The 22,573-nt window shown below is 37.1% G+C and overlaps 2 protein-coding genes and 1 non-coding gene across 7 annotated transcripts in view; 2 read left to right on the top strand and 1 right to left on the bottom strand.

The window, feature by feature from the left end:
* The window catches only part of LOC127155238 (protein sel-1 homolog 3), a 32,026-nt gene extending 10,858 nt beyond the window's left edge, over nt 1–21,168 (bottom strand). Inside the window, exons 1-13 of one of the 5 annotated variants that reach the window (XM_051097339.1) lie at nt 21,071–21,168; nt 10,691–11,219; nt 9,820–9,946; nt 6,784–6,905; nt 6,479–6,594; nt 6,271–6,335; nt 6,073–6,196; nt 5,815–5,944; nt 5,315–5,452; nt 5,011–5,234; nt 1,297–1,476; nt 362–484; nt 30–170 (exon numbers count right to left, since the gene is read on the bottom strand). In XM_051097339.1, coding sequence (XP_050953296.1) covers nt 30–170; nt 362–484; nt 1,297–1,476; nt 5,011–5,234; nt 5,315–5,452; nt 5,815–5,944; nt 6,073–6,196; nt 6,271–6,335; nt 6,479–6,594; nt 6,784–6,905; nt 9,820–9,946; nt 10,691–11,219; nt 21,071–21,121 — 2,070 coding nt within the window. In that variant the 5' untranslated portion in view covers nt 21,122–21,168. Of the gene's footprint in view, nt 1–29; nt 171–361; nt 485–1,296; nt 1,477–5,010; nt 5,235–5,314; nt 5,453–5,814; nt 5,945–6,072; nt 6,197–6,270; nt 6,336–6,478; nt 6,595–6,783; nt 6,906–9,819; nt 9,947–10,690; nt 11,220–12,786; nt 13,045–14,882; nt 15,138–21,070 lie in introns of those variants that run through there. The other 4 variants (XM_051097341.1, XM_051097342.1, XM_051097343.1 and 1 more) reach the window with 4 other exon arrangements.
* psmb11b (proteasome 20S subunit beta 11b) lies at nt 14,021–16,774 on the top strand. Its single transcript, XM_051097344.1, has one exon. It carries the CDS (start codon nt 14,537–14,539, stop codon nt 15,740–15,742), a length of 1,206 nt encoding a protein of 401 aa, XP_050953301.1. The 5' UTR covers nt 14,021–14,536; the 3' UTR covers nt 15,743–16,774.
* A 29-nt stretch (nt 21,169–21,197) lies between the features above and the next one.
* Nucleotides 21,198–21,280, top strand: trnal-uaa (transfer RNA leucine (anticodon UAA)). Its single transcript has one exon. It is a non-coding gene; the product is annotated as a tRNA-Leu (tRNA).
* The last annotated feature ends 1,293 nt before the right edge of the window (nt 21,281–22,573 follow it).

Raw genomic sequence — 22,573 nt, 5'->3', positions numbered from 1 at the left:
AAGAGATTTCCATGTAACCTTTGGATCACCTTAAGAAGGAGAATGGCGTAGTCGTACATGGCAATGGGATCGACCATTTGCAGGGCGCTTCTGGCATACCACATGACCGCTGCTCGAATATCTTTCTCCACCCCGTTACTGCCCCAAAGATGCATCCTGGCCAGATTTTTCTGCAAGAAACACCAGCCCACAATCGAGTTACAACAGCTGAGAATCTCAAATGAAGAAACAAAACATCCCTAGGCCTGAGCCCCAAGAATGTTCCAAAGTGCAATTCTTAAAAAAAATATTTTTTCAATACTTGTGAGGTACCCAAAGACAGAGAGATCATGAGAAGGCAAGGATAAAAAAAAATTAAGACCTGAGATTCTATATCTCCTCTGTCAGCCTGGTGTTTCAAATACTGCACAACGTCACCCAGCTCGCCCGTCTGAGTATGGAGCTCATCATTATTGTTTAAATGAACGTGTTCTATGAGAGTTTGCTGCAGAGAAGAGACACATTTAGACGAGATTAGTTCACATCAAAACAATGCGTGTTATCATCTGATCCAGACCCACAAAGCACTGTACAAACCAGCGGTTAACTTGATGACATGGGATTTTCAGCTGTATCAGCCTGAGACCATGATTCTGGGTGTGTTTTTGTGTTTACACAAGTTTCAGTCCAATATTTCATTAACAACCAACTTAACACACTTCAGCAGTGTAATTTTTCTAAATATTTGACTGTGCTTTGTTGATAAATAGGAGAGCTACCTGATACTAAGCCACCATTTTATTAGCAAATGAGCATTTGCAAATGTAATTTTACTTTCTGTAGTCTGTAGTGTATGCATGATTCAAATTAACTACATTTTTATGACTGAAATAATACATTTAATTTAGTGTCTTATTTAGACAAGAATTTAGTATTTTTCACTAAATAACATACCAAATTTATATTGTCTTTCTGGTGGAAATACTTAGTTTTATACTTTTATTTAAAAAAAAAAAAAAAAAAAAAAAAAAAAAAAAAAAAAAAAAAGAATTTTATTTTATTGTCAAATGCTGGAACTACTAAGAAGGTAAGGTTTTACCATATGACATCACAAGTTAAGTTTGTGTAATAAAATGGTCAAAAAAAAAAAACATTATTAAAAACATTATTAAAAAGTTTTTTAAGGCATTCAGCCTTTCAGTGAGACTTCTTTTTTCATTACAAATTTTAATTTGGGAATTGAAAACATCATAAAAGGGGTGTATTCAGTTCATTAAAAAAATACATAATGCAATAATGCATAAATGTGTAACTCACCCAAGAGTCTTGTACTTTACTGCGGTCGATGCTAGTCTGTTTGCCGATGTTGGCGTAGTACCCGTATGCTGTATTCTGGTTTTTGGGGAAACCGTCCAGACCCTGCATGTGCTTGTATCCCAAATGCATCAGAGACAGACGGTCATCAAAGACACCTCCTATCAAACTATAGACGTGACCCTGAGAAAAAGATATTATTACCCAATTAAGATCAAACGTTGACGCAGTTATTGCTGTACCAAAAATTATGTGTATAGGATTTTGTATTTTTCACTAAATAACATTTTAAATTTATATTGTCTTTCTGTATAAATGTGTCCTGTTTATGTTTAGTTTTATACTTATAAAAATACTATAAAAACACTATTTCATTGTCAAATTCTGGAACCTCTAAGAATTTTTTTAAATGTTACTGATTTTCTTGAGGTTTTACGATATGACACAATCATTTAAGTTTGCATAATAAAATGGTAAAAAAAACATTATTAAACATTATTATAATGTATCTGGCGCCCCGTGTCTGTGTTTCTCTTGCAGCAGTATTCGTGGTTTTGCAGCTTTTTATCAAATTAACATAAAACAAAAGAAAAGACTACAGCAGTAGCACAAAAAAATCCCTAAATAGCCATTTGACTAATGGTTGCATTAACCTGCTGGTGACCTAGATGACATCATCCAAAGAGAAAGCTGTTTTAGAGGCAGTTATTAGTTAGTTAAGCAATTTTAATGAAAGATTATGGAGGCAAATGTTTTTTATTTGGAAAATTGTGCATTTACAATAAGACCATGAATGTATTAAAAAGATAGTTCACCCAGAAATTAAAATTCTGTCATCATTTGTTTACCCTCTTGTCATTGCAAACCTGTAAGACTATTTTTAGAACACAAAATGCAACACAAATATATAAACATTGATCATCAAACAAACAAAAGCTCAACAGTTCTACGGAAGGTAGATAGAGGTCAAATGTTTTTAAACGGAACTTGAAATGTCTGTGTTAACACAACAACACGCACAACAGCCAATGCAGTTACTGTATTTGAGACCATAGTTGCATATGTGCCATGATGGTACACTGGTATATACATAAACAGACATCAGATACTGGGCTTATTCATAAAGGATGTAGTAATTGTACACTGCTATGCTACGCAAACATCAGATATTATATTTGTTTATAAGGGATAATGTATCAGTATGTTGTGTTTGATGTCAGTCTTATGTCATGATTTGTCATGTCCTTTTTATTTGTTTAATTTAACCTTCCTTCTCGGGTAGAAAAGACTTAATTTTCATTGTAACATTAATTAATTTACTCTAGCACAGTAGATGCAATAATCTAAAGAAAGGATTAATATATGGGTAAACCTAGAGGTAAATCTGCTTTAACCCTTTAAGTGTCACTTAAATCCTTTTTGAATTCATGAATGAAAACATTTTGTAATATGATTTTAATGTACATTTTCCATGGTAATGCAATGTCTGATTTTAAAATGCCTTTTTTTTTCTTTTTTGAGATTTTAAGTTTTGAGCTGATATATAATTTCTTATGATATCTAAAATGTGATAGGGAAAAAGGCAATGAAGGAAGTCTTTTGTCACAAAGGTCAAAACTCATGTTATGTTGTAGATTTTTTAAAGTGGCACTCTTGATATATATTAATCTTTCACTTTTCCTACATAATTTCTAACACAAAAATATGGCAAATATTTATTTAGGAGTCTTGGACCTTTCTAATGATGTATAGTTTGTCATGATTAGATTAGGATTTATTTGTAATAGGGTGAAGTAAACTCTGGCGTCCCAGAGGGGGGGACGGTGACAGTTAAAGGGTTAAAATATATTAATATTAATTGTTAAATTAAAATATTAATTGACACGTTCAAATTAGTTGTTTGAACACAGTAAAATTGTGCATCTTTACACATACTAAAGAAACACAAAAAAACTGACGCCTTAACATGGCCAGAACGTGTGTATTTACACGGTGAACGTGATTTCACCAAGTACAACATGTTCCTGGATCAACATCCTTGTTGATCCTGGAACAACATTTCAATCAACCAATCAGAATTGAGGGATAACTTTTCAGGAAATGTCAGTTTTAGGTTTATGGTCAGAGTCAGATCTTCTACACCCTTGTTAATCTATTAAGCTATTATTTCCCTCTGATATTAGGAATAAATTATGGTTAGGGTAAGGTTTAGGGGCAGGGATTGGGTTAAGTCTATATTTTTGGACAGTAATGTTGATCCAAGATCAACAGAAGATGTTGATCCAGGAACATGTCTTACTTGGCAAAATCACGGCAACCATGTGTTGACATGCTCAAATTTTACACATTCAGTGTAAAGAGTCTTGGCCCCATCTGCCTTCCATAGAAAACAAACCTCATTTGTGACCCTGGACCACAAAACCAGTCTTATGTTGCACAGGTATATTTGTAGCAATAGCCATAAATACATCGGATGTGTCAAATTTATTGATTTTTCTTTTATGCCAAAAATTATTAGGACATTAAGTAAAGATCATGTTCCATGAAGATATTTTGTAAGTTTCCAAACGTTAATACATCAAAACTTAATTTTTGATTAGTAATATGCATTGCTATGAACTTCATTTGGACAACTTTAAAGGCGATTTTCTCAGTATTTTGATTTTTTTGCACCATCAGATTCCAGATTTTCAAATAGTTGTATCTCAGGCAAATATTGTCCTATCCTAACAAACCATACATCAACGGAAAGCTTATTTATTCAGTTTAGAAATTTACACTTATGACTGGTTTTGTGGTCCAGGGTCACATTTGCTCCGAAGCTCAAACATGCTGTGCAACATGTGGTTGCAACAGCCTCGCTGGTTTGTCAAGCAAGCATGCTTGAGCTTCCATTTTATTAATGTTTATATGTCAATAAAATTCTAAATTAAATCTGTTAATCATTTAAAGTGATCAAGTCAAACAAAATTTGAACTTAACCGCTCAATTCATTTACAAACTCTTTATGAGCGTTTTGAAGCATCAAAAGGTAGTTGCATAGACTGTCACTGTAGTGACAGAAATCCTTTAGACTTCATTAAAAATATCTTTGTTTGTGTTCTACAACTTCTTCTGAAGATGAAAGACTTCAGTGTGTGAAACGATGTGAGGGTGAGTAAATAGGGGCTTCCGCACCACATAGTTCTAGGAATTCAGTTCTAGGAACTAGCCAGCATGGTGGTTCCTAGAGAACCAATTTCCTCCTTTGCCCATTTTCCTTGTTGCATTCAGCCCAGCAGCAGGAACTCTGAAGTGACCAACGGCAGCATCTTTATTTGCAGCATTTACAAATGTCAACAACAGGTGAATGGAAGATGCCGTGACTGAAGCTGTTTATGTTGTGTGTCGTGGGTTTCGTTACAACAGAGATGGAATGTAAATGCACGGTTTAAGTGACTGAAATAGCATGAAAATCTGACTAAATCTTCTATGCCAGCTTGCAGTGTTGCATATCATTGAGGATGAGAAAAGGATGTCAAAAAGCGGGAACTTCCGACAGTTCTAGGAACTATGAAAGGTTCCACCGGAATGCGAAAGCCCCTAATGATGACACACTCTTCATTTTTGGGTGAACTATCCCTTTAAGAAAGTAAATAGGCTTAGTTTTGATTTCATGTTGACTTCCGTGGCTCTTGTTATAATAGCTAATGGACGCTAAGGTATTCTGGTTCCCACCTGCTCCAAGTCCACTGGGATGCCCAGGCCGGCCAGGTACAGGGTGGCGAGCAGGAGAGAGGAGTGCTGGTGACCCCAGCAAAAGGACACCTCAAGCTGCTTAATAACAGTGGACATGAGATCCAGACTGCCGTCAGTTTCCTCTGCTTTAGATATTGTCTTCACCACATCCTGGAAAATCATTCGGCCTAGATGCAGCAAATGTCTGCTGATGTTGCCCAGACCTGAGGAATAGGGAAGAGTAACCTGTCTACCAACAGTCACCAAAGTTCACATAATAAATCACACATTAAACCACTCGCACCTGTTATAAGCTCCTGGTTTTCTTCTAGAAGCTTCAGGGTGAGGTTGAATCTTCTTTGCTGGTCCCATGACCAAGACTGTGTACATTCCCTATGACCAAACTTCCTCTTAAGGCCTCCATAATAACACTCACAAACATCTGATGAGGAAATGTTCACCCAAAATGAAAACATTGTCACTGATGTGAATAATTAATGTGAATATGTTATCAGATTAAAAATAAATAAATAAATAAAATAAAAAATATTGCACATTTTACGTGCACACTGGTGTTTCCTTGCAGCAGTACTTTATGCAATATCCCAAAATGCACATTAAAATACATGAATAGTCAACATTAACTAATGTTAACTAACTATAGCTGCTCAGATAGATGCACTCACTATGCTCAGATTTGCCAAAATAGTAATTTCTGCAATGAAATGTCATCAATCTCAGTATAAACACAAAATTTCTCATCAAATTATTTTATGTATCCTGGTCACATTCATTTTAACTGACCTCTAGAGATGTCTCGGTTCTGTCTCAACGCCTGCAGATATTGTTCAGTAACCTGTCTGATTTCCTCACAGTGTTTGTGGAGTCTGTCCAGTTCCTTTAGCGTCCTAACAGGCGACAGAGGGTTTGTGACCTTGAATAGAAAGGATACAATATTATCGCATAAGAATGTCTGAATGCATGCTGCATCATGTGATTAATATTATCAAAATAAATTGGTTTTGTCATATGCATTTATGTATTGATAAGAGAGGAACTCACATTTTCTGTGCCTAAACGATAGTATCTGATTGGTCCAACATAGCCACTAAACCCCGGCATGTAGCTGCATCCACCAATGACAAAATATCCTGATGTTTCATTGAATTGAACTGACTGATGAAAACTGAAAAAAAAAAAAAGAGTTTATGAATAAGAATATATATGTGTGTGTGTACACGTGTAAGTGTTACGACTTACTCGTAGAAATGAGTGGTCTCCACAGTCTTTTCTCCAGGTAAGATCTTTGTAATTTTGAGTCTGGCCTGACACAAGAAAAACATCCAAAACTTCAGTTTTTTATACATGAACACCTGAATAATGCTTCATCAGTTGTGTCTCTGTATGTATTCAGCGTCACTTATTTAAGAAAAGTCCATGTGACTGCATATGAATATAGATGATGTACCTCTGACACCTGAAAGAAGATGTCCAGACGGATCCAGGTATGTAGGGGTAAAGCTGCGTGTGCTGTAAACGCCCGCTCCTCTCCATTCACCATTTGGACCTGCACCACTATATTACCTGAGGACCAAGACATACTGACATGTGCATATGGAAATATATATTTCAGTAAATAACTTACAATTTTGTCTGAAAATCATGCTGGTTTTGAGCAACATGAATTTTCCAGATGTGGCTGAACTATTAATTTAAACATGCTTGAGTTTTGTCAGTGATGTCTCAAGATGGAATGCGCTCTGACTGGCTTACCTGTGTCAGACAGCATAATAAGAGGACTTCCATAGCTCCGGTGCTCATTAACATGCTTGATTATTCCACACACAGACTGGCCACACCAGCTCAGCAAGTACAGCCACACTGACAAAGTCACACTGCAAAGAGCAGATGGTCGGTGCTTCACACATAATGGGCCAACACCCTTTTCACAATTCCACAACATTTCAAGATTATCAATATCACATCATCAGGTGAGCAAGCACATACAAAGCACATATAGTGAGCACAGTAAGGTTAGTTATATCTCATATTGCATCTATAATATGACAGGAATGTGACATTTCCACCACAAAACCGCAGTGTTAGAGTTCATGCAGAGGCTCTACAGCTGTATTATTAAGGTGTTCTGAGCGCTTTCTATGGTGTTGCTAAGCATTGTGGTTAACAGCAATCACAATGCCTGCCAATGTTTTTATTACAGTTGCCAAGCTATAGTTAAGAGCATTGCTAAGGTGTTGCTAAGGTATTCCAAGTGATGGGTAGGGTTTTGCTAAGGTATTCAGTGTGAAAACTAGAGTGTTGCTAATATACTGCTAATGTGTTCCGACTGATGACTACGTTGTTGCTAATGTATTGTGAATGTATTCTGAGTGACAACACTGCAAAGATTTTTTGTCTTGTTTCTAGCCAAAATATCTTAAATTCTTAAATCAAGAAGGATTTTCTAGACAAGCAAAAATTATTGTATTGTTTTCAGAAAAAAGACATCAAATGGGGTAAGCAAAATAATCTTATTTCAAGCAGAAAACAATATTATTTGGCTTACCCCATTGGCAGATTATTTTGCTTGTTTCAAGTAAAAACTCACTTAATTTTGACTTGTTTTTTCTGAAAACAAGACAATAATTTTTGCTTGTCTAGAAAATCCTTCTTGATTTTAGAATTTTTAAATATTTTGGCTGGAAACAAAACAAAAAAATCGAAGTAAGAAAAGCATTTTTTGCAGTGAACTAGGGTATTGTTAAGGTATTCCAAATGACGACTAGGGTTTTGCTAATGTACCGTTAATGTGCTCTGAGTGACGACTAGGGTTTTGCCAAGGTATTCCAACTGACGACTAGCGTTTTGCTAAGGTATTCTGAGGTTTTGCCGAGGTATTCCAAGTGACAACTAGGGTTTTGCTGAAGTATATTTCGAGTGACGACTAGGGTTTTTCTAAGGTATTCAGAGTGACATATAGGGTGTCGCTAATGTACTGCTAACGTATTCTGGGTGAAGACTAGGGTGTTGCTAAGGTATTCCAAGTGACAGTTAGGGTGTTAGTAAGGTATTCAGAGTGATGATTAGAGTGTTGCTAACGTATTGCTAAAGTATTCAGAGTAATAACCAGGGTTTTGCTATGGTATTCTAAGTGATGAGGTTTTTGTTAATGCATTCTGAATGATGACCAGGGTATTACTAAGTTGTTCCTAAAATGTTCTCATTGCATTCTAGACTGTTGCTAGGCTGTATATTCTGGGTTACTCTAACTGTGTTGCCAGGTTGTTACTAATGTGTTCTAGGTTGTTCATATAATATTGCTAAGGTATTCTGTGTGAAGACTAGGGTGTTGTTAGGGTGTGCACAGTGGTTTCTAGAGCATTGCTAAGGTGTGTGATGACTAGGGTGTTGCTAAATGGTTGCTATGGGTTTGTTAAGTGATGACGTAATGCATCCAAAGAACGCACCAACGAACGCTGTTTCCGGGTCCAAACCCCAACTCATTTCACTTGAGAATAGTCTCTCAGCAGCTGTTTATGAGCACTGTTTAATGAAGTTCCAAACGTAGGTTCGGGAGGAGCCTAATCATTCAGTCCTGTCAATCATCATTACGAGCCTATATAAGCAGCTCTCATTGCACCGTCCTAGCCTCCGTTCTTCCGGCATCCCTCCACCTCCCCTTCTCCTCCTCTGTTTCTGTTATTCTGCCTCTAGATAATATCGCAGTGGGGGGGTCGAACTCTGCGCTCAAGCCGAGCCTCAGGTTCAAGCCTCCATTAAGCACAGCAAGCCAAGTTTGTTTACCTTTGCCCATAAGGACTGGATGGGCAGGCGAACTCGTGAATTCATATTAAACATTTAAGCTATACGTTTTCAAATTTAGGTGTACACTACAGTCTCCGTGCTTATTTCACACTGTGAGTGTATAATTAGTATTGTTTGTTGTTTTCTCGTGTCATCTGATAGAGCGTGTGGACACAGAAGTCATGGAAGAGGTGACGCTTGATGTCAGACTTAACAAGCGAATAGTTTCTCAGTGTATTCTAGGGCTGTTGTCAAAATATGCTGGCTGATTATAGGGTGTTATTGCAAAGGTATTCTGAGAGATTCTGCTGTGTGTTCTAGGTGGTTGCTTAGTTGGTGTTCTTCAAGCTGTAGTGCATTCTAGGGAATTACTGGGCTGTAATTAAAATATTCTGGATGGCTGTAGGATGTTGCCAGGTTGTTGCTAAGGTGTTCTGGGTTGTTTCCATGACATTGCTAGGGTGTTGCTAAGGTATTTTAAGCGAGGGTGTTGTGTTAAGGGTGGTTTCTAAGGCACTGCTTATTGCTAAGGTGTTCTGGGTGGCGACCTGGGGTTACTATATGTTCTAGGTGTTCGCTAAAGCAATGCTAAGGAGTTTCTGAGGTTTTCTTAGTACTTTTCGGGGCATTGCTAGTATGTATCCTGAGAGGTTGTAGGGGTGCCACCAGGTTGTTGCTAGAGTGTTGCTAAGGTGTTCTTAGTGATCACAAAGGCCTTACTAGGGTGTTGCCAAGATGGTCTGTGTGATCGCTAAGGCATTGCAAGCATTTTCCAAGTGGCTGCCAGGCTGTTTCTAGCCATTTTTCTAGATGGTATTTTTTTCCCTGGTTAAAACGGATGAAAAACACAGAGTTATGTTTCAGAAACACCCTAGCAACCATCTAGATCACCCTTTGTATGTGCTGTGAATGCATTTAATGCATGATTTAATGAAAGTTTTCCAAACATCATTGTTATTGTTATCAAGGACAAATTTGAATAAGCCTCTTGACAGCAAGTCTGACCTTGGCTGTTTGAGATCGAGGGTGCGTCTCCTTTCTAGATCTTTGTTTTTGAAGGAGGAGAACGTGTGTATGATACCAAACCTTTCACCGGTACTCGCAAATGGAAAAGTCAGGATATCCACAATGTCTGGAAAGGCACAAATAACCAAATTAGTCAGTTTAGAAACATAATCTGCACCTGGTAAATCAAGACAGTACAGTCCCTACTGAAAAAAAAAACAAAAACAAAAACAAAAACAGCATATACTGGTTTTGAAGCATGGCAGCTGGTTTAAGCTGGTTATAAGCTAGTTATGAGCTGGTTTAAGCTGGTAATGTGTTGGTCCTAAACAACTAGCTCTTGCTCAAGACCAGCTTAAACCAGCTTATGACAACTAAGAACCATCTTAAACCAGATGGCATGCCTCAAAACATACCTAACCAGCATATGCTGTTTTTTTCAATATTGGTATCTTCAAACAACATAAACTAGTTCTCTAATTTATGCTCAACATCATGTCATTTGTTTGTTGGTTTGTTTGTTTTTTTTTTCCTTATTCTTCTGATGACAGTTCATAGTGACCATGTGGTCAGACAAGCTCTATAAAAGATGTTCATATTCAACTTTATGTGAGGAACCAATTTCATTTTTATTTATTTTGTTCTCCGTCTTATTTATTTAAACTGGTATATTGTGTTTGGTTACAACATGCATGGTTGGTTCTCATGTATGTTGTATTGTAAATGTGATTTTTAGTGAGTGATGGCTTATTGTGTTCCATCTGGGGGAAAAACAACTACAGCATATACACAAGAGTGAGTAAATCATTAGATTATTTGTGAACTATTTTAATTTCCTCCAGGCATTCTGATCGGTCAGCTAGCGTCCCACCTGACTCATGTGGACATTTTCTCACAGTATCTTTGGTCAGCTGCCACATCAGCCACGCGCCCCATGAGACCGATCTTGTCTGTGGATACGCTGGACGTTCAGATAGCGGTAGTGTCCTCAAAGACGTAGAATTTCTTACAAGAGTTTGGTCATATCCTTTAGCATGGTTGCCACCAATTTCCTCTTCAACTAGATTAACCATCCAGGCCCTGAGCAACACATCACACGTCTCCACTGGCCGCCTGACAAAAAAGTCTCTCCGGTACAGCACAGCTGGAGGAAACACCAGAGGAACCGTTCTGGATCTGGGTTTTCCAAATCTCTTATGGTTAGTCCAGGTCCTTCTGTAAACTATCACTCCTGTCCTAGTTGGGGTGGAAATAACAATTTCGACCCTGATTCGACAGGCAGCAGAGCAGTTATACTGCACCTGTACATTACATTTGTCCATCACTCTGTCAGGAGGTTGTTCAAACCGCACAAAGTCTCCATGATAAGTCCCATTAGCGTCAGGAGACTCACACCAAACCTTTAGAAAAACAGATCAACCCACAATTTACATCTTTTGTATGAAAGATTATCAAATATGGTAAACTTATCAAATATATCATTCTGACAACAAATATGACCATATGAAATCATCCAGATCACACATTGGTTCGATACTTGAAATTTCGGGATCATACAATTTTTGAACAGTAAGATTTTTTATATTTTTCAAAGAAGTCTCTTCTGCTCACCATGCCTGCATTTATTTGATCCACAGAACAGCAAAAACAGTAAAAATCTGAAATATTTGTATAAATTAAAACAACTGTTTTCTATTTTAATATATTTTAAAATGGAATTTATCCCTTTGATTTCAAAGCTGAATTTTTAGCATCATTGCTACGGTCATATGATCCTTCAGAAATCATTCTAATATTCTCATTTGCTGCTCAGAAAACATTTATTATTATTATTATTATTATTATTATTATGTTGAAAACAGCTGAGTATAATTTTTTAGGTTTCTTTGATGAATAGAAAGTTCTGAAGAACAGCATTTATCTGAAACAGAATTTTTTTTTGCATTATAAATGTCTTTATCATCACTTTTGATCAATTTAAAGCATCCTTGCTAAATAAAAGTAAATAATACCTCCAGGCTTTTGAATGGTATAGTCTATAATGTTACTTTTTTATTTCAGATAAATGCTAATCTTTGAATCTTTCTATTTATTAAAGAATCCTAAAAAAAACCGTAACTGTTTTAAATAATAATTATAATTAATAATAATAATAATACATGTTTCTTGAACAGCAAATCAGCATATTAGAATGATTTCTGCAAGATCATGTGGCACTCTGAAGTAACTGGAGTAACAATGCTAAAATTTAGCTATGATCACAGAAGTAAATTGCATTTTAAAACATATTCAAATAGAAAACAGTAATTTTAAATAGTACAAATATTTCACATATTACTGCTTTTGCTGTACTTTGGATCAAATAAATGCAGGCTCTATAAAGAAAAAAAAAAACATTAATAATCTTACTGCTCAAAAACTTTTGACTAAATAAATAAATTAAAAAAATATTTAATAAAGAGAATAATCTAATAAGAAAGATCATCCTATCCATATACACAAACCCTGAATGATTGATTTATTGAATGCATTGCATTTTTCATCGGGGTTTTCCCACAGTACTGATAATTGGCAAGATGTGGTTGATGTGGTCACATTACAATGTACTAATAATAATAATACATACATACATGCATACTTGATAGTACTAAAACAGGGGGGTCATTACTTCTAAGCAAAGTATAATTGTTTGTTTTTGCATTGGATTACACCATGTACACTATTATTTACACACTCCACCGTACTTCAGAGAATACCACAGTGCTACCATGGTACATATCCAAGCAAATATGGTGCCACGTCAAAATTGTTTTTGTTAGTGTAACATACAAATACAAATAAATCACTTCTTTCTTTAGCTAACATCAATAACACACACACATACACACACACACAAAAAAAACATCTGAAAATGATTCATGATATGAAAGCCGCAAAGAAGTGAAAATAAAATTGTAAGTGTCTTACCGTTGACAGCACAAGAGCTGCGCAGATGAAACTTAACACAACTCTCATCTTCGCGATCTAATGAACGCGACGCGCGATGTCATGAAGCGATCAAATGCAAACATTCACAGATGTGTATGTCTATAAACTCAAGTGTTTACTGTCACGACATGTTTCATTGCTTATGGCGCTCTTCCGTGTGTGAGAATGACAGGTGTGTTTGTGCGTGTCACTGTATACGCCACACTCCCATTATGCGTGGACTCACCTCGTCCGCACTGCCAGCGACGCGACTCCACAAGAATGCTACTGACACTTTTTTTTTTTTCAAGAAATGTTGAGTGACAGACAGAAGGTTAACCTTCAGCAAGTGTTGTTCGTCCATCCCAGCAGGTGGTCAAACTAAATGTTATATAAACTATACTTTTTTCGTTAATTTTCCCGTTTTAAGTCCAAAAGTACCCATGTTAGCAATGTGCAGGCTAATGGAACGTCACTTGACCAAACAACAAAAAAATATTTATTATTATTTATTTATTAATTGTTGTTGTTGTTGTTAGTAATAATAATACATGTATTTTTAATTTTAATTATTAATGTATCTTATTTTTCAATAATTTATTAATTATGATTATATTTTCGAATTGTTACCTATTTAATTGGTTCATTTTTATTGCTGGAAAATATACAAACTTTAGCAATAGGATTAAATCATTTAAATTAAAATCCTAATTTAATAATTGAATCCTAATGTGTAATCTTGCAATTTTCCTTTAATCAATATTAAACATTTTCATTAAATTAACAACATTTATAATATTAAATGTCCTGTTGCCAAAAGTCAATAGGATATACATACATAAAATAATAATACAGATGGATAATTTCAATTATGAAATAAGTCTCTCATCAAAGCTGCTTTTATTTGGTCAAAGAATACAGTAATAAAATAAAATAAAATAAAATGATAAAATAAAATAGTTTGATTTATTTATTTTGTTATTATTTATTGATCAATTTAATGTGTTGTTACTGAATTAAAGTATTACTATTTTTTTTCTTATTTACTCCAAACTTTTAATTATATATTGGAATTTTGTTTTTGCGTATATATGTCTCTTTTATTATGTATGATAGGCCTGCTGTATTTTTCTATAAGGCATTGGTGTGTGAGTGTAACAACACTATACTGCACAACAGCACAAAACATGCTATGCTTTGAAAAAGCATTTCATGGCATATATTTCCAAGCTTGGGTTGAAAGGCTTACTTTGGCATTTTCATGCGTGTGTGGTTGAGTCAATCAGGGAATGATGCTTATATAAAGGGCCAATGAACTTTTATAGCTGTAGATACTGAGCTTACTATGCTAGTCGATTAAGACTGAACTTTGAAAACAGATATCGAGTGGACTGAGGGTTGGATATTTCATTTTGAATTGGCACTCATTGCTTTTGCTTTTCTGTAAGAACAATGTCTGGATCAGGAACACTGGCGTTCTAGAGAAGTTGCTCGGCATATTTGATTTTCACCACCGCAAGAAGATGTCACCACCAGGAATACCAAGTACAATTAAATTCTGAAGTAAATCAGGACTTCTTTACCCACCTGTTGGAATAATATAGGAGACAATATTGAGGAAACAAAAATTGTCCGAAAAAATTTGGTCTGAAAACATTCACAACTTATGTATGACATGTTTTTGCGGTTCATGTCATACAGTGTAATAATTGACAGAGTTACAATCTATTGTATGACTACACAATAGTTTATGGCTTTGCAAGATGTATGCGGCTTGCAAAACCCCCCTCTGTTCCCTCAATGGAGTGCTCCACTCTTACGGTCCTTTATGCCGGAAGATTCCACTCATCTGTCCGGAGGGGGGATTCATGGAGAAGCTTTTTCTGCAAGGCTGCCTGGGAGGGGCAGTTTGAGTCCTTTGGAATTTTACATGCCGATAGCTGAATACCTCACGAAGAGCCCAATAAACTTTGGCCAAAGTAGCCTCAGTTCAGCGCCGACGTGCTTACTGAATATAGACCATCTACACCCCTCACTGCCGTCCATCTCTCTTCCTCCACCCACACCTTGCCCCATCTCCCCCTCCGTTCCGTTACCGTTCACTCTGTCTCACGGCACCACAACTCTCGGCTTCGCGTTCCAGGGAGGTGTGATCGCCGCAGCCGACACGCGGTCCAGCTGCTCTGGGCTAGTGGCCTGTCCCGCGTCCCCGAAGGTCTTACCTATCCACTCTCACCTGGTCGGCACCACCTCCGGGACGTCGGCTGACTGCGCGCTATGGAAGCGCATCCTGGCACGGGAGCTCAGGCTGTACCAGCTTCGACACCGCCGCAGGCTGTCAACAGGGGGCGCCGCCAAACTGCTGTCCCACATGCTGCATCCATTCAAAGGCACGGAGCTGTGCGTCGCAGCCACGCTGTGTGGATGGGATGGAGATGACGAAAACGACAAGCAACCAATTACAGATAAATATGAAAATCCTCCAACCAATCAAACCGCAGCCAGCGATTCAAGCAGCCAATCAGCAGGAACTGCTCCCGCGGCATCTCAACCGTTAGTTGCTACTACTCAACAAGTCGTCCAAAGTCTTTCGAAGATATGCGGCCCACGGGTAATTTACGTATGCAGTGACGGGTTGCGTCTGAAGGGGGGGCTGTTCTCTGTGGGGTCGGGGTCTCCCTACGCATACTCGATCCTGGACAGCAGCGTTTACTGGGGAATGAGCGTACAAGAGGCCACTGCCGTCGCCAGGGAGGCCGTGTTCCGCGCCACTTACAGAGATGCGTACTCCGGCAATAATGTAGATCTCTACCATGTTACCGCCAAAGGGTGGAGGCGCAGAGAGAGGGAAAACTTAAAAGAGGAGTATTACAGGGAGAAAGAGAGGGAGAGAAAGAGGGTGGCGGAGAGAAAAAGTGAAAAGAAAGATGTGAAGTGTGATGACAGAGATGTATGATGAGGAGAAACACAAGAGGCGGATTTTGGTATTGATTTTGAAAGGATTGTATTTTTATAGCAAAGCAGAAATAAACAGAACATAGTTCTTGCTGTTTTACATGGTGAATAGCCTGTTTATCAAAGAATACTGCATTCAAGAAATGAATACCATCATGTTGTACCAAAACTGTAAGGGGGATATTTAGCATGAATTTATACTTTTTATAAATGCTTTGATACTTTTTGTCATTGCTGAATGTCTAAAGCTCAAGCCCCTTTTTTTTTACAATGATTGTAACTTGTATTCAAAATATCTTTTTGTGTTTAAAAAAAAATGGAATTATGTAAATAATTTAGAATTTTTATTTTTTTGATGACCCCACTTTTCTGAGAAATGAGAATTACTAATGAAGAATATAAAGTCAATTTAAAAACTATAAATGAGTAGAAATTATCAGTTAGTATAATAAATAGATAGTTATTACATATTGATGAAACATTTTACAGTCTAAAAGGCTGTCTTTTTTTTTTATTATTACCACAGTTGCCTCACAATTAATTTTCCTGCAGGTAACCTAACCTGACAGTAATTCAGACATTTCTAGTCCCTCTTAAAATGCCAGAAAATAACAACAGAAATAAATAAATTGAATTCAATTTAAAAAATAACCTTTAAAACAATTAACTTCATACTCACACTTTTAATATATCACAAGCTTGTTCTGTATTCTAATGTTGTATTCTGTTCATATTCATGCTGTAATAAAACATTAATTGTCAAGTGTGTATTTGATCTCGACTGGGATTTAAATAGTTCTTAAATACCTGATTTCACCTTTTTTTTCAACTGAAGGCTTGAAAGGTTTTATATTTGTGCTAGTTGAAGGCTCTGGAGGTTAAAGCATTATGATGACCCCTACAGGAATCTTAAAGTATCGCTGTTTTTTAATGTGTGCAGAAAATCTCAGTGCCAGACTGATCTCTACATTGTTTTATTAACTAATCGTTTTCTTTAAAAGTTCCTGTTTCTCTTCCTTAATTATTTTGCATCCCAGGAAAAAGCAAAAACATGTATGTAGTTAAAAAAAATAAGGTGTTTCATATGATGCTGTGTAATTTCCTGGTTTATATTAAATGATAAACATAGTTCAACAATGAAACATAAAAACAGAAGTTTCAACAACATAATTAAGCTTCTTGGTCATTTTTGGTAATTCCTCCATCAGTATAATGTCATGTAAATATGGGCACTGCCTCGTCATAAAGTAGTGGTGTGTCTGTAAATGACTGATATGTATGACTTTCATTCATATGCAAAACACCAAAATGTATAATTTTAATTCCTTTTTACTATATATCAAGTTTAATATTTCTAGTAGCATAACTGGCAGAACATGGTGGTAGCAACATTTGATTCATGATTACTGAGGTTTGATTACTGAGAGACATACAGTGAGTACACCCCTTGCATTTAAGCAATTATTTTAGTATATCTTCTCAAGGGACAATACTATAGAAATGAAACTTGGATATATTTTAGAGTAGTCAATGTGCAGCTTGTATAGCACTGTGTATTTACTGTCCCCTGAAAATAACTCAACATACAGCCATTATTGTCAAAACAGCTGGCAACAAAAGTGAGTACACCCTAAGTCAGGGGTGCTCAATCCTTGTCCTGGAGATCGACTTTCCTGCAGAGTTCAGCTCCAACAGTAACCAAACACACCTGAACCAGCTAATTAGGATCTGAAGGAGCACTTGATAATTACAGACAGGTGTGTTGATTAGGGTTGGAACTAAACTCTGCAGGAAGGTCAATCTCCAGGAAGAGGGCTGGGCACCCCTGCCCTAAGTGATAACAGCACTATGTCATTTAACCATGCAAAGCCACATGTCCTATTCATCATGTTCATGTTTTTGTCTGCTTGTCAGGACCATACAAAGATGTGTATCTTGTATTAGAAATATAAAATGTGGTGCTTTGAGTACAATTCTCTCATACTGACCACTGGATGTTCAAGAAGGCACCTCATGGCAAAGATCTCTCTGAAGATTTGATAATTAGAATTGTTGCTCTCCACAAAGATGGCCTAGACTATAAGAGGTTCAGTAACAACCTGAAACTGAGTCACAGTACTGTGGCCAGGGTCATACAAAGGTTTACCATTCGGAATAGGCCTCGCAAGGGTCGTTCAACGAAGTTGAGTGCTCGTTCTGTGCGTCAGGTGCAGAACCTGGCTTCAAAAAACAGATGCATGAGTGCTGCCAGCATTGCTTTAGAGTTTGCTGAATTAGAAGGTCAGCTTGTCAGTGCTCAGACCATACGCTGCACACTGCAACAAGTCGGTTGGCACTGGCGCCATCCGAGAAGGAAGCCTCTTCTGAAGCTGGCTGTAGACAACCTGTCTAAGAGCATGAATTGCTGGAACCATGTCCTATGGTCTGATGAGACTAAGATAAACTTGTTTGGCTCAGATGGTGTCCAGCATGTGTGCTGATGCCCTGGCGAGGAGTACCAAGAAAATTGTGTCTCTCCTACAGTCAAGCATGGTGGTGGTAGCATCATGGTCTGGGGCTGCATGAGTGCTGCTGGTACTGGGGAGCTGTGGTTCATTGAGGAAAACATGGATTCCATTATGTATTGTACATTTCTGAAGCAGAATATGATGCCTTCCCTTCAGAAACTGGGCTGAACGGCAGTTTATCAACATGATAATGATCCCAAACACACCACCAAGATGACAGTTGCCTTGCTGAGGAAGGTGAAGGTGATCTGACCTGAACCCTATTGAGCACCTATGGGGCATCCTCAAGCGCAAGGCAGAAAAGCACCATGTGTCAAACATCCAGCAGCTCCATGATGTCATTATAGAGGATCTGAAGAGGATCCCAGCAGCAACCTGTGCAGCTCTGGTGAATTCCATGCACAGAATGATTAAATCAGTGCTAGATAACAATGGTTTGACACAAAATATTGACACTTTGGACACAGTTTTGACAAGTTCACTTAGGGTGTACTTACTTTTGTTGCCAGCTGTTTTGACAATAATGGCTGTATGTTGGGTTATTTTAGGGGACAGTAAATATACACTGCTATACAAGCTGCACATTGACTACTCTAAAATATATCTAAGTTTCATATCTATAGAATTGTCCCTTGAGACGATATACTAAGATGACTGCTGAAATGAGAGGGGTGTACTCACTTTTGTGAGATACTGTACATGGGTCATTCCTGGGATTCAGTACATTTCAATATATATTTTTTCAGCTACATATGATTCATTTTCTAAATACCCCACATAATTAGGCACATGTAAAAACTCCAAAAAAGAAAGAAAGAATATTTTCCTACCTCAAGCATTAACAACCTTTTATTATTTTCTTTTTTCTTATTTTCTTAACCCTGATTTTCTTGACCAGTAGGGCCCCGGTTGATCCAAACTTATAAGAGAATACTTTTATGAAATCTTGAAATCCGACTGGCTTTTTTGTTTGTTTATTCTCTGATGTGGATTTTTAGCTGTTAGACCTTATATAGACAGGTGTGCAAATTAGCAAATTTGCAAAGTCATCACAAAACAGTTTTTTGAGTAATAACACTAGTGTTTGGAAATGTCCTTGTATGGTTGGTTCACTAATATTTAAGTGTCTACATTTAAATATTAGTGAACCAAGATTAGTGTCCTGGCATGTTCCGCACGCGAGAGGCGTGGCGTCTCATGAAAGACTTGCTGTCATAGTAGCAGTGTAGTAGGAAATTTACACTCACATGAAACCGGTGTTGGCATCGCACACTACAGTTAACAACTCAAGAAGAAACACATAGAACACAAGAACTACAGTGAAGACGAGAAATTCAGACATCCAGAAGATCAGGTCAGTACATGTTTGCTTCTCTAAAAAAAGTTATGTAACACTGGTAACATCTAAAATGCTTTTGTGTTTCTTGTAGCTCATGTAAATACCAGGTAAATAAAACAATCAAGAGTGAGAATAAAATTTCTTACGTCAAAAGAAGGGAACGTTACACTATATTATTACAGATGCAATCAGTGTCATCTTGTGTAAAATGACATTTACTGTAGAGTTCTAGAATCATCGCCATGCTTCTAGAACCATCCTGAACATTGAGGAATGCACCTGTTCAGGTAACCGGGCGTATTGTTATGGTGGGTGAGTGAAACCAGTCTTTTTAATATCCAGTGGCATAACTTAATTTAAAAGTGCTAAAATATATTGTATAGCAGAACACTGTAACAAACCATGAGAGAATAATAACAATGCCAGCCCGATTTAAGAAAACATTTACAAGGTGTAAATTCAGAATGAATTCACATGATGTGATTTTTATGTTTTTTTTTTTTTTTTTTTAAAGAAGTTAAGGTTAAGAATTGCCATGAGAGTGTGTTAAACTAATTCCTTACCCGTTTTTTTTTTTTTTTTTTTTTTTTTTTTTTTCATTTGATTTCCCTTTCATACTAATATGTTCAGAGATGCTAGTCATTTTGCCAGAAATGTTCAGCTGGGAATGAATATAGGGAGGAGAAAGTCAGAAATGAATTCATTCATGGTTTATTTCAGTGTATAAAGTCTGATATGTTTGTTTTGTTTTGTTTTGGTTTTGTTTTCAGGTTATTGTATGGAGTGATTTTCCTGATTAACAAAACCAAGACCAGCTAATCTGGTTGAGCTGGTGACCTTGAATGACCGCTGATTCTGCAAATGCTCAAAACATAGTGTAGACAACAGCAATCATTCATGACAATGATTTTCATTCTGGTTTTCACTCATTTTAGTCCCTCACATAGCAACACTCAAGCTGCTTTACCAACAACAACTAGATCATCCCTTTGCCAGAGCAATACTGCCGAAATCAGGTTTATCCTCAGGATTTCGCATGAATGTTAGGATTAGATTTGACAATAGTAAGTAAACAGACGTATATTTACGCTGGCAAAGTATTACTATAATAATTAATAAAGTCACTAAATCACTTTTAAAAATACCTTATAACATAAACGCAAACGACTCGCAGAAACTCTGTTTTGATGGAGCGCGTCACGTGTGTTCACTAGCAGGTTCTAAGCTTGCTAACATTAACCAAACGGCTAACAATCCTACAACTATAATCACGATAGCGCAACAAAAAAATCCTATTTATAAAACTGCAATCGTTAATGCAAACAACAATTTTTGATGTTAGATTTTGTCTTTATCTTGTGAGTTAACGTTACCTATCAACCAAATTAAAAGTTTTGGTTTTCGGAAGTGAGTCAGCTAGCATGCTAACAGTCTTTGCAGCTGCGCATAATGCTATGCGGCTCTAAATATCAAATGAACTTACCGAAGAGACGCAAACGACCAGAAGCAAATCTCCAGAGATGAAATACAACATTAGGAATCAATGGTCGTGTGTACTGTTGAATCTTGTTCATACATATAGTGTTTAGGCTTTAAAGGGGTATGCATTCACCAGGATGGCCGAGTGGTTAAGGCGTTGGACTTAAGATCCAATGGACATATGTCCGCGTGGGTTCGAACCCCACTCCTGGTAATGAGTTTTGACTTTTGTATGTTTTATTTTAGGATCAAAGACAAACATGGACAACTGTAGCATGCATGAGAAAATATAAAGATGCACGGAAAAAGAAGAAAAAGCTTTACACCCTGCTCGTTGCATGCAACACTTTCAGTATGCATTATGCAAAAAGCTGATCCGCTCTGCACAGATGAAGGGAGATGAAGCGACTGCTGCGGAGCTGCACGTATGACATAACGTCCACAAAATAGGACACAGCTGGACACACTCTTGCTAGATCCCAGAACTAAATAAGAAAACTTCAAAAGCGACTCGATATGGTGTTAAATGGGTGGTCGTATACTGCCTCCTATTGGTAAATAAAGCAGTTAAATAATTCAATAGAGGGTATGCACTGACGTCACTTTTCTGCCGGGACACGCCCCCTCAGCCGGACTGAGTGGCAAAAGAGCCTTCAGCGTGAATGGATTTAATAGGGAAGATGCGAAAACGCCAGTGAAACAAACGATAATCAGTTTAAACTAAAGGTTGCTGAACTTGATATAATGCTCCTAACAGCTTAACAAATATCCAGTGGTCAATGGATATTGATGCAGCCAGAAATCGTGTTTTCCAACACTTACATGTGTCTGATTTTGACCCTGGGGAAAATAAATAAAGCAAATTTGCCTGTGAACTCATTTTGTAAATAGAAGATAGGTTGGTCTAAACCCCGGTGATCACTTATATCAATGTTATATATATCGTCTAGTTGAAAAACCTATATAGTTTTTGTCAGTTTATTTAAAAACATTCAGTTATGCAGAATTTAAGATGGTAAATATTTAGTTGATTTGTTGTCCAATATATAGGATATTTTTGATTTTACTGCACAATTTAACATATTAATATGAAATGGTAACTGCAAATCCGTGTTTCGCTGCCTGGAGATCTTTTGCTTCTTTGAATTGCAGCGATTCATTTGTTTCTCTTTTCAGTGGTTTTCAGCAATCTGTAAAAATATAGCTCAGGTTTCTTGTCTAATCTCTTTGTACAGTCAATCGCAAAGCTCGTTCTGGTTTTAGAGGTTTTGTGTGTTCTGTCGCAGCATTCACGTTGAAACCAATGCTGCCACTCAGTCTTTTTGCCACTCAGTGGGCGGAGCCGCAGCCACGCCAGCTGACAGTGACGTCACATGCATACTTTCTATATGTTAAATAAAACAACTACGTTTAAACGTCCTGCTAAATATTTCATTTTCCATCACATATAATAAAAAAACTGTATTAATTGGTTATTTTGATGGCTTTGCAATGTAGCTTCATAACA

This window comes from Labeo rohita, chromosome 23 (genome assembly GCF_022985175.1).
Source record: "Labeo rohita strain BAU-BD-2019 chromosome 23, IGBB_LRoh.1.0, whole genome shotgun sequence".
In the NCBI taxonomy this organism is placed as follows: domain Eukaryota; kingdom Metazoa; phylum Chordata; class Actinopteri; order Cypriniformes; family Cyprinidae; genus Labeo; species Labeo rohita.
Note: the sequence above shows the minus strand (reverse complement) of the source record. Positions and strands in the feature narration are given on the sequence as shown.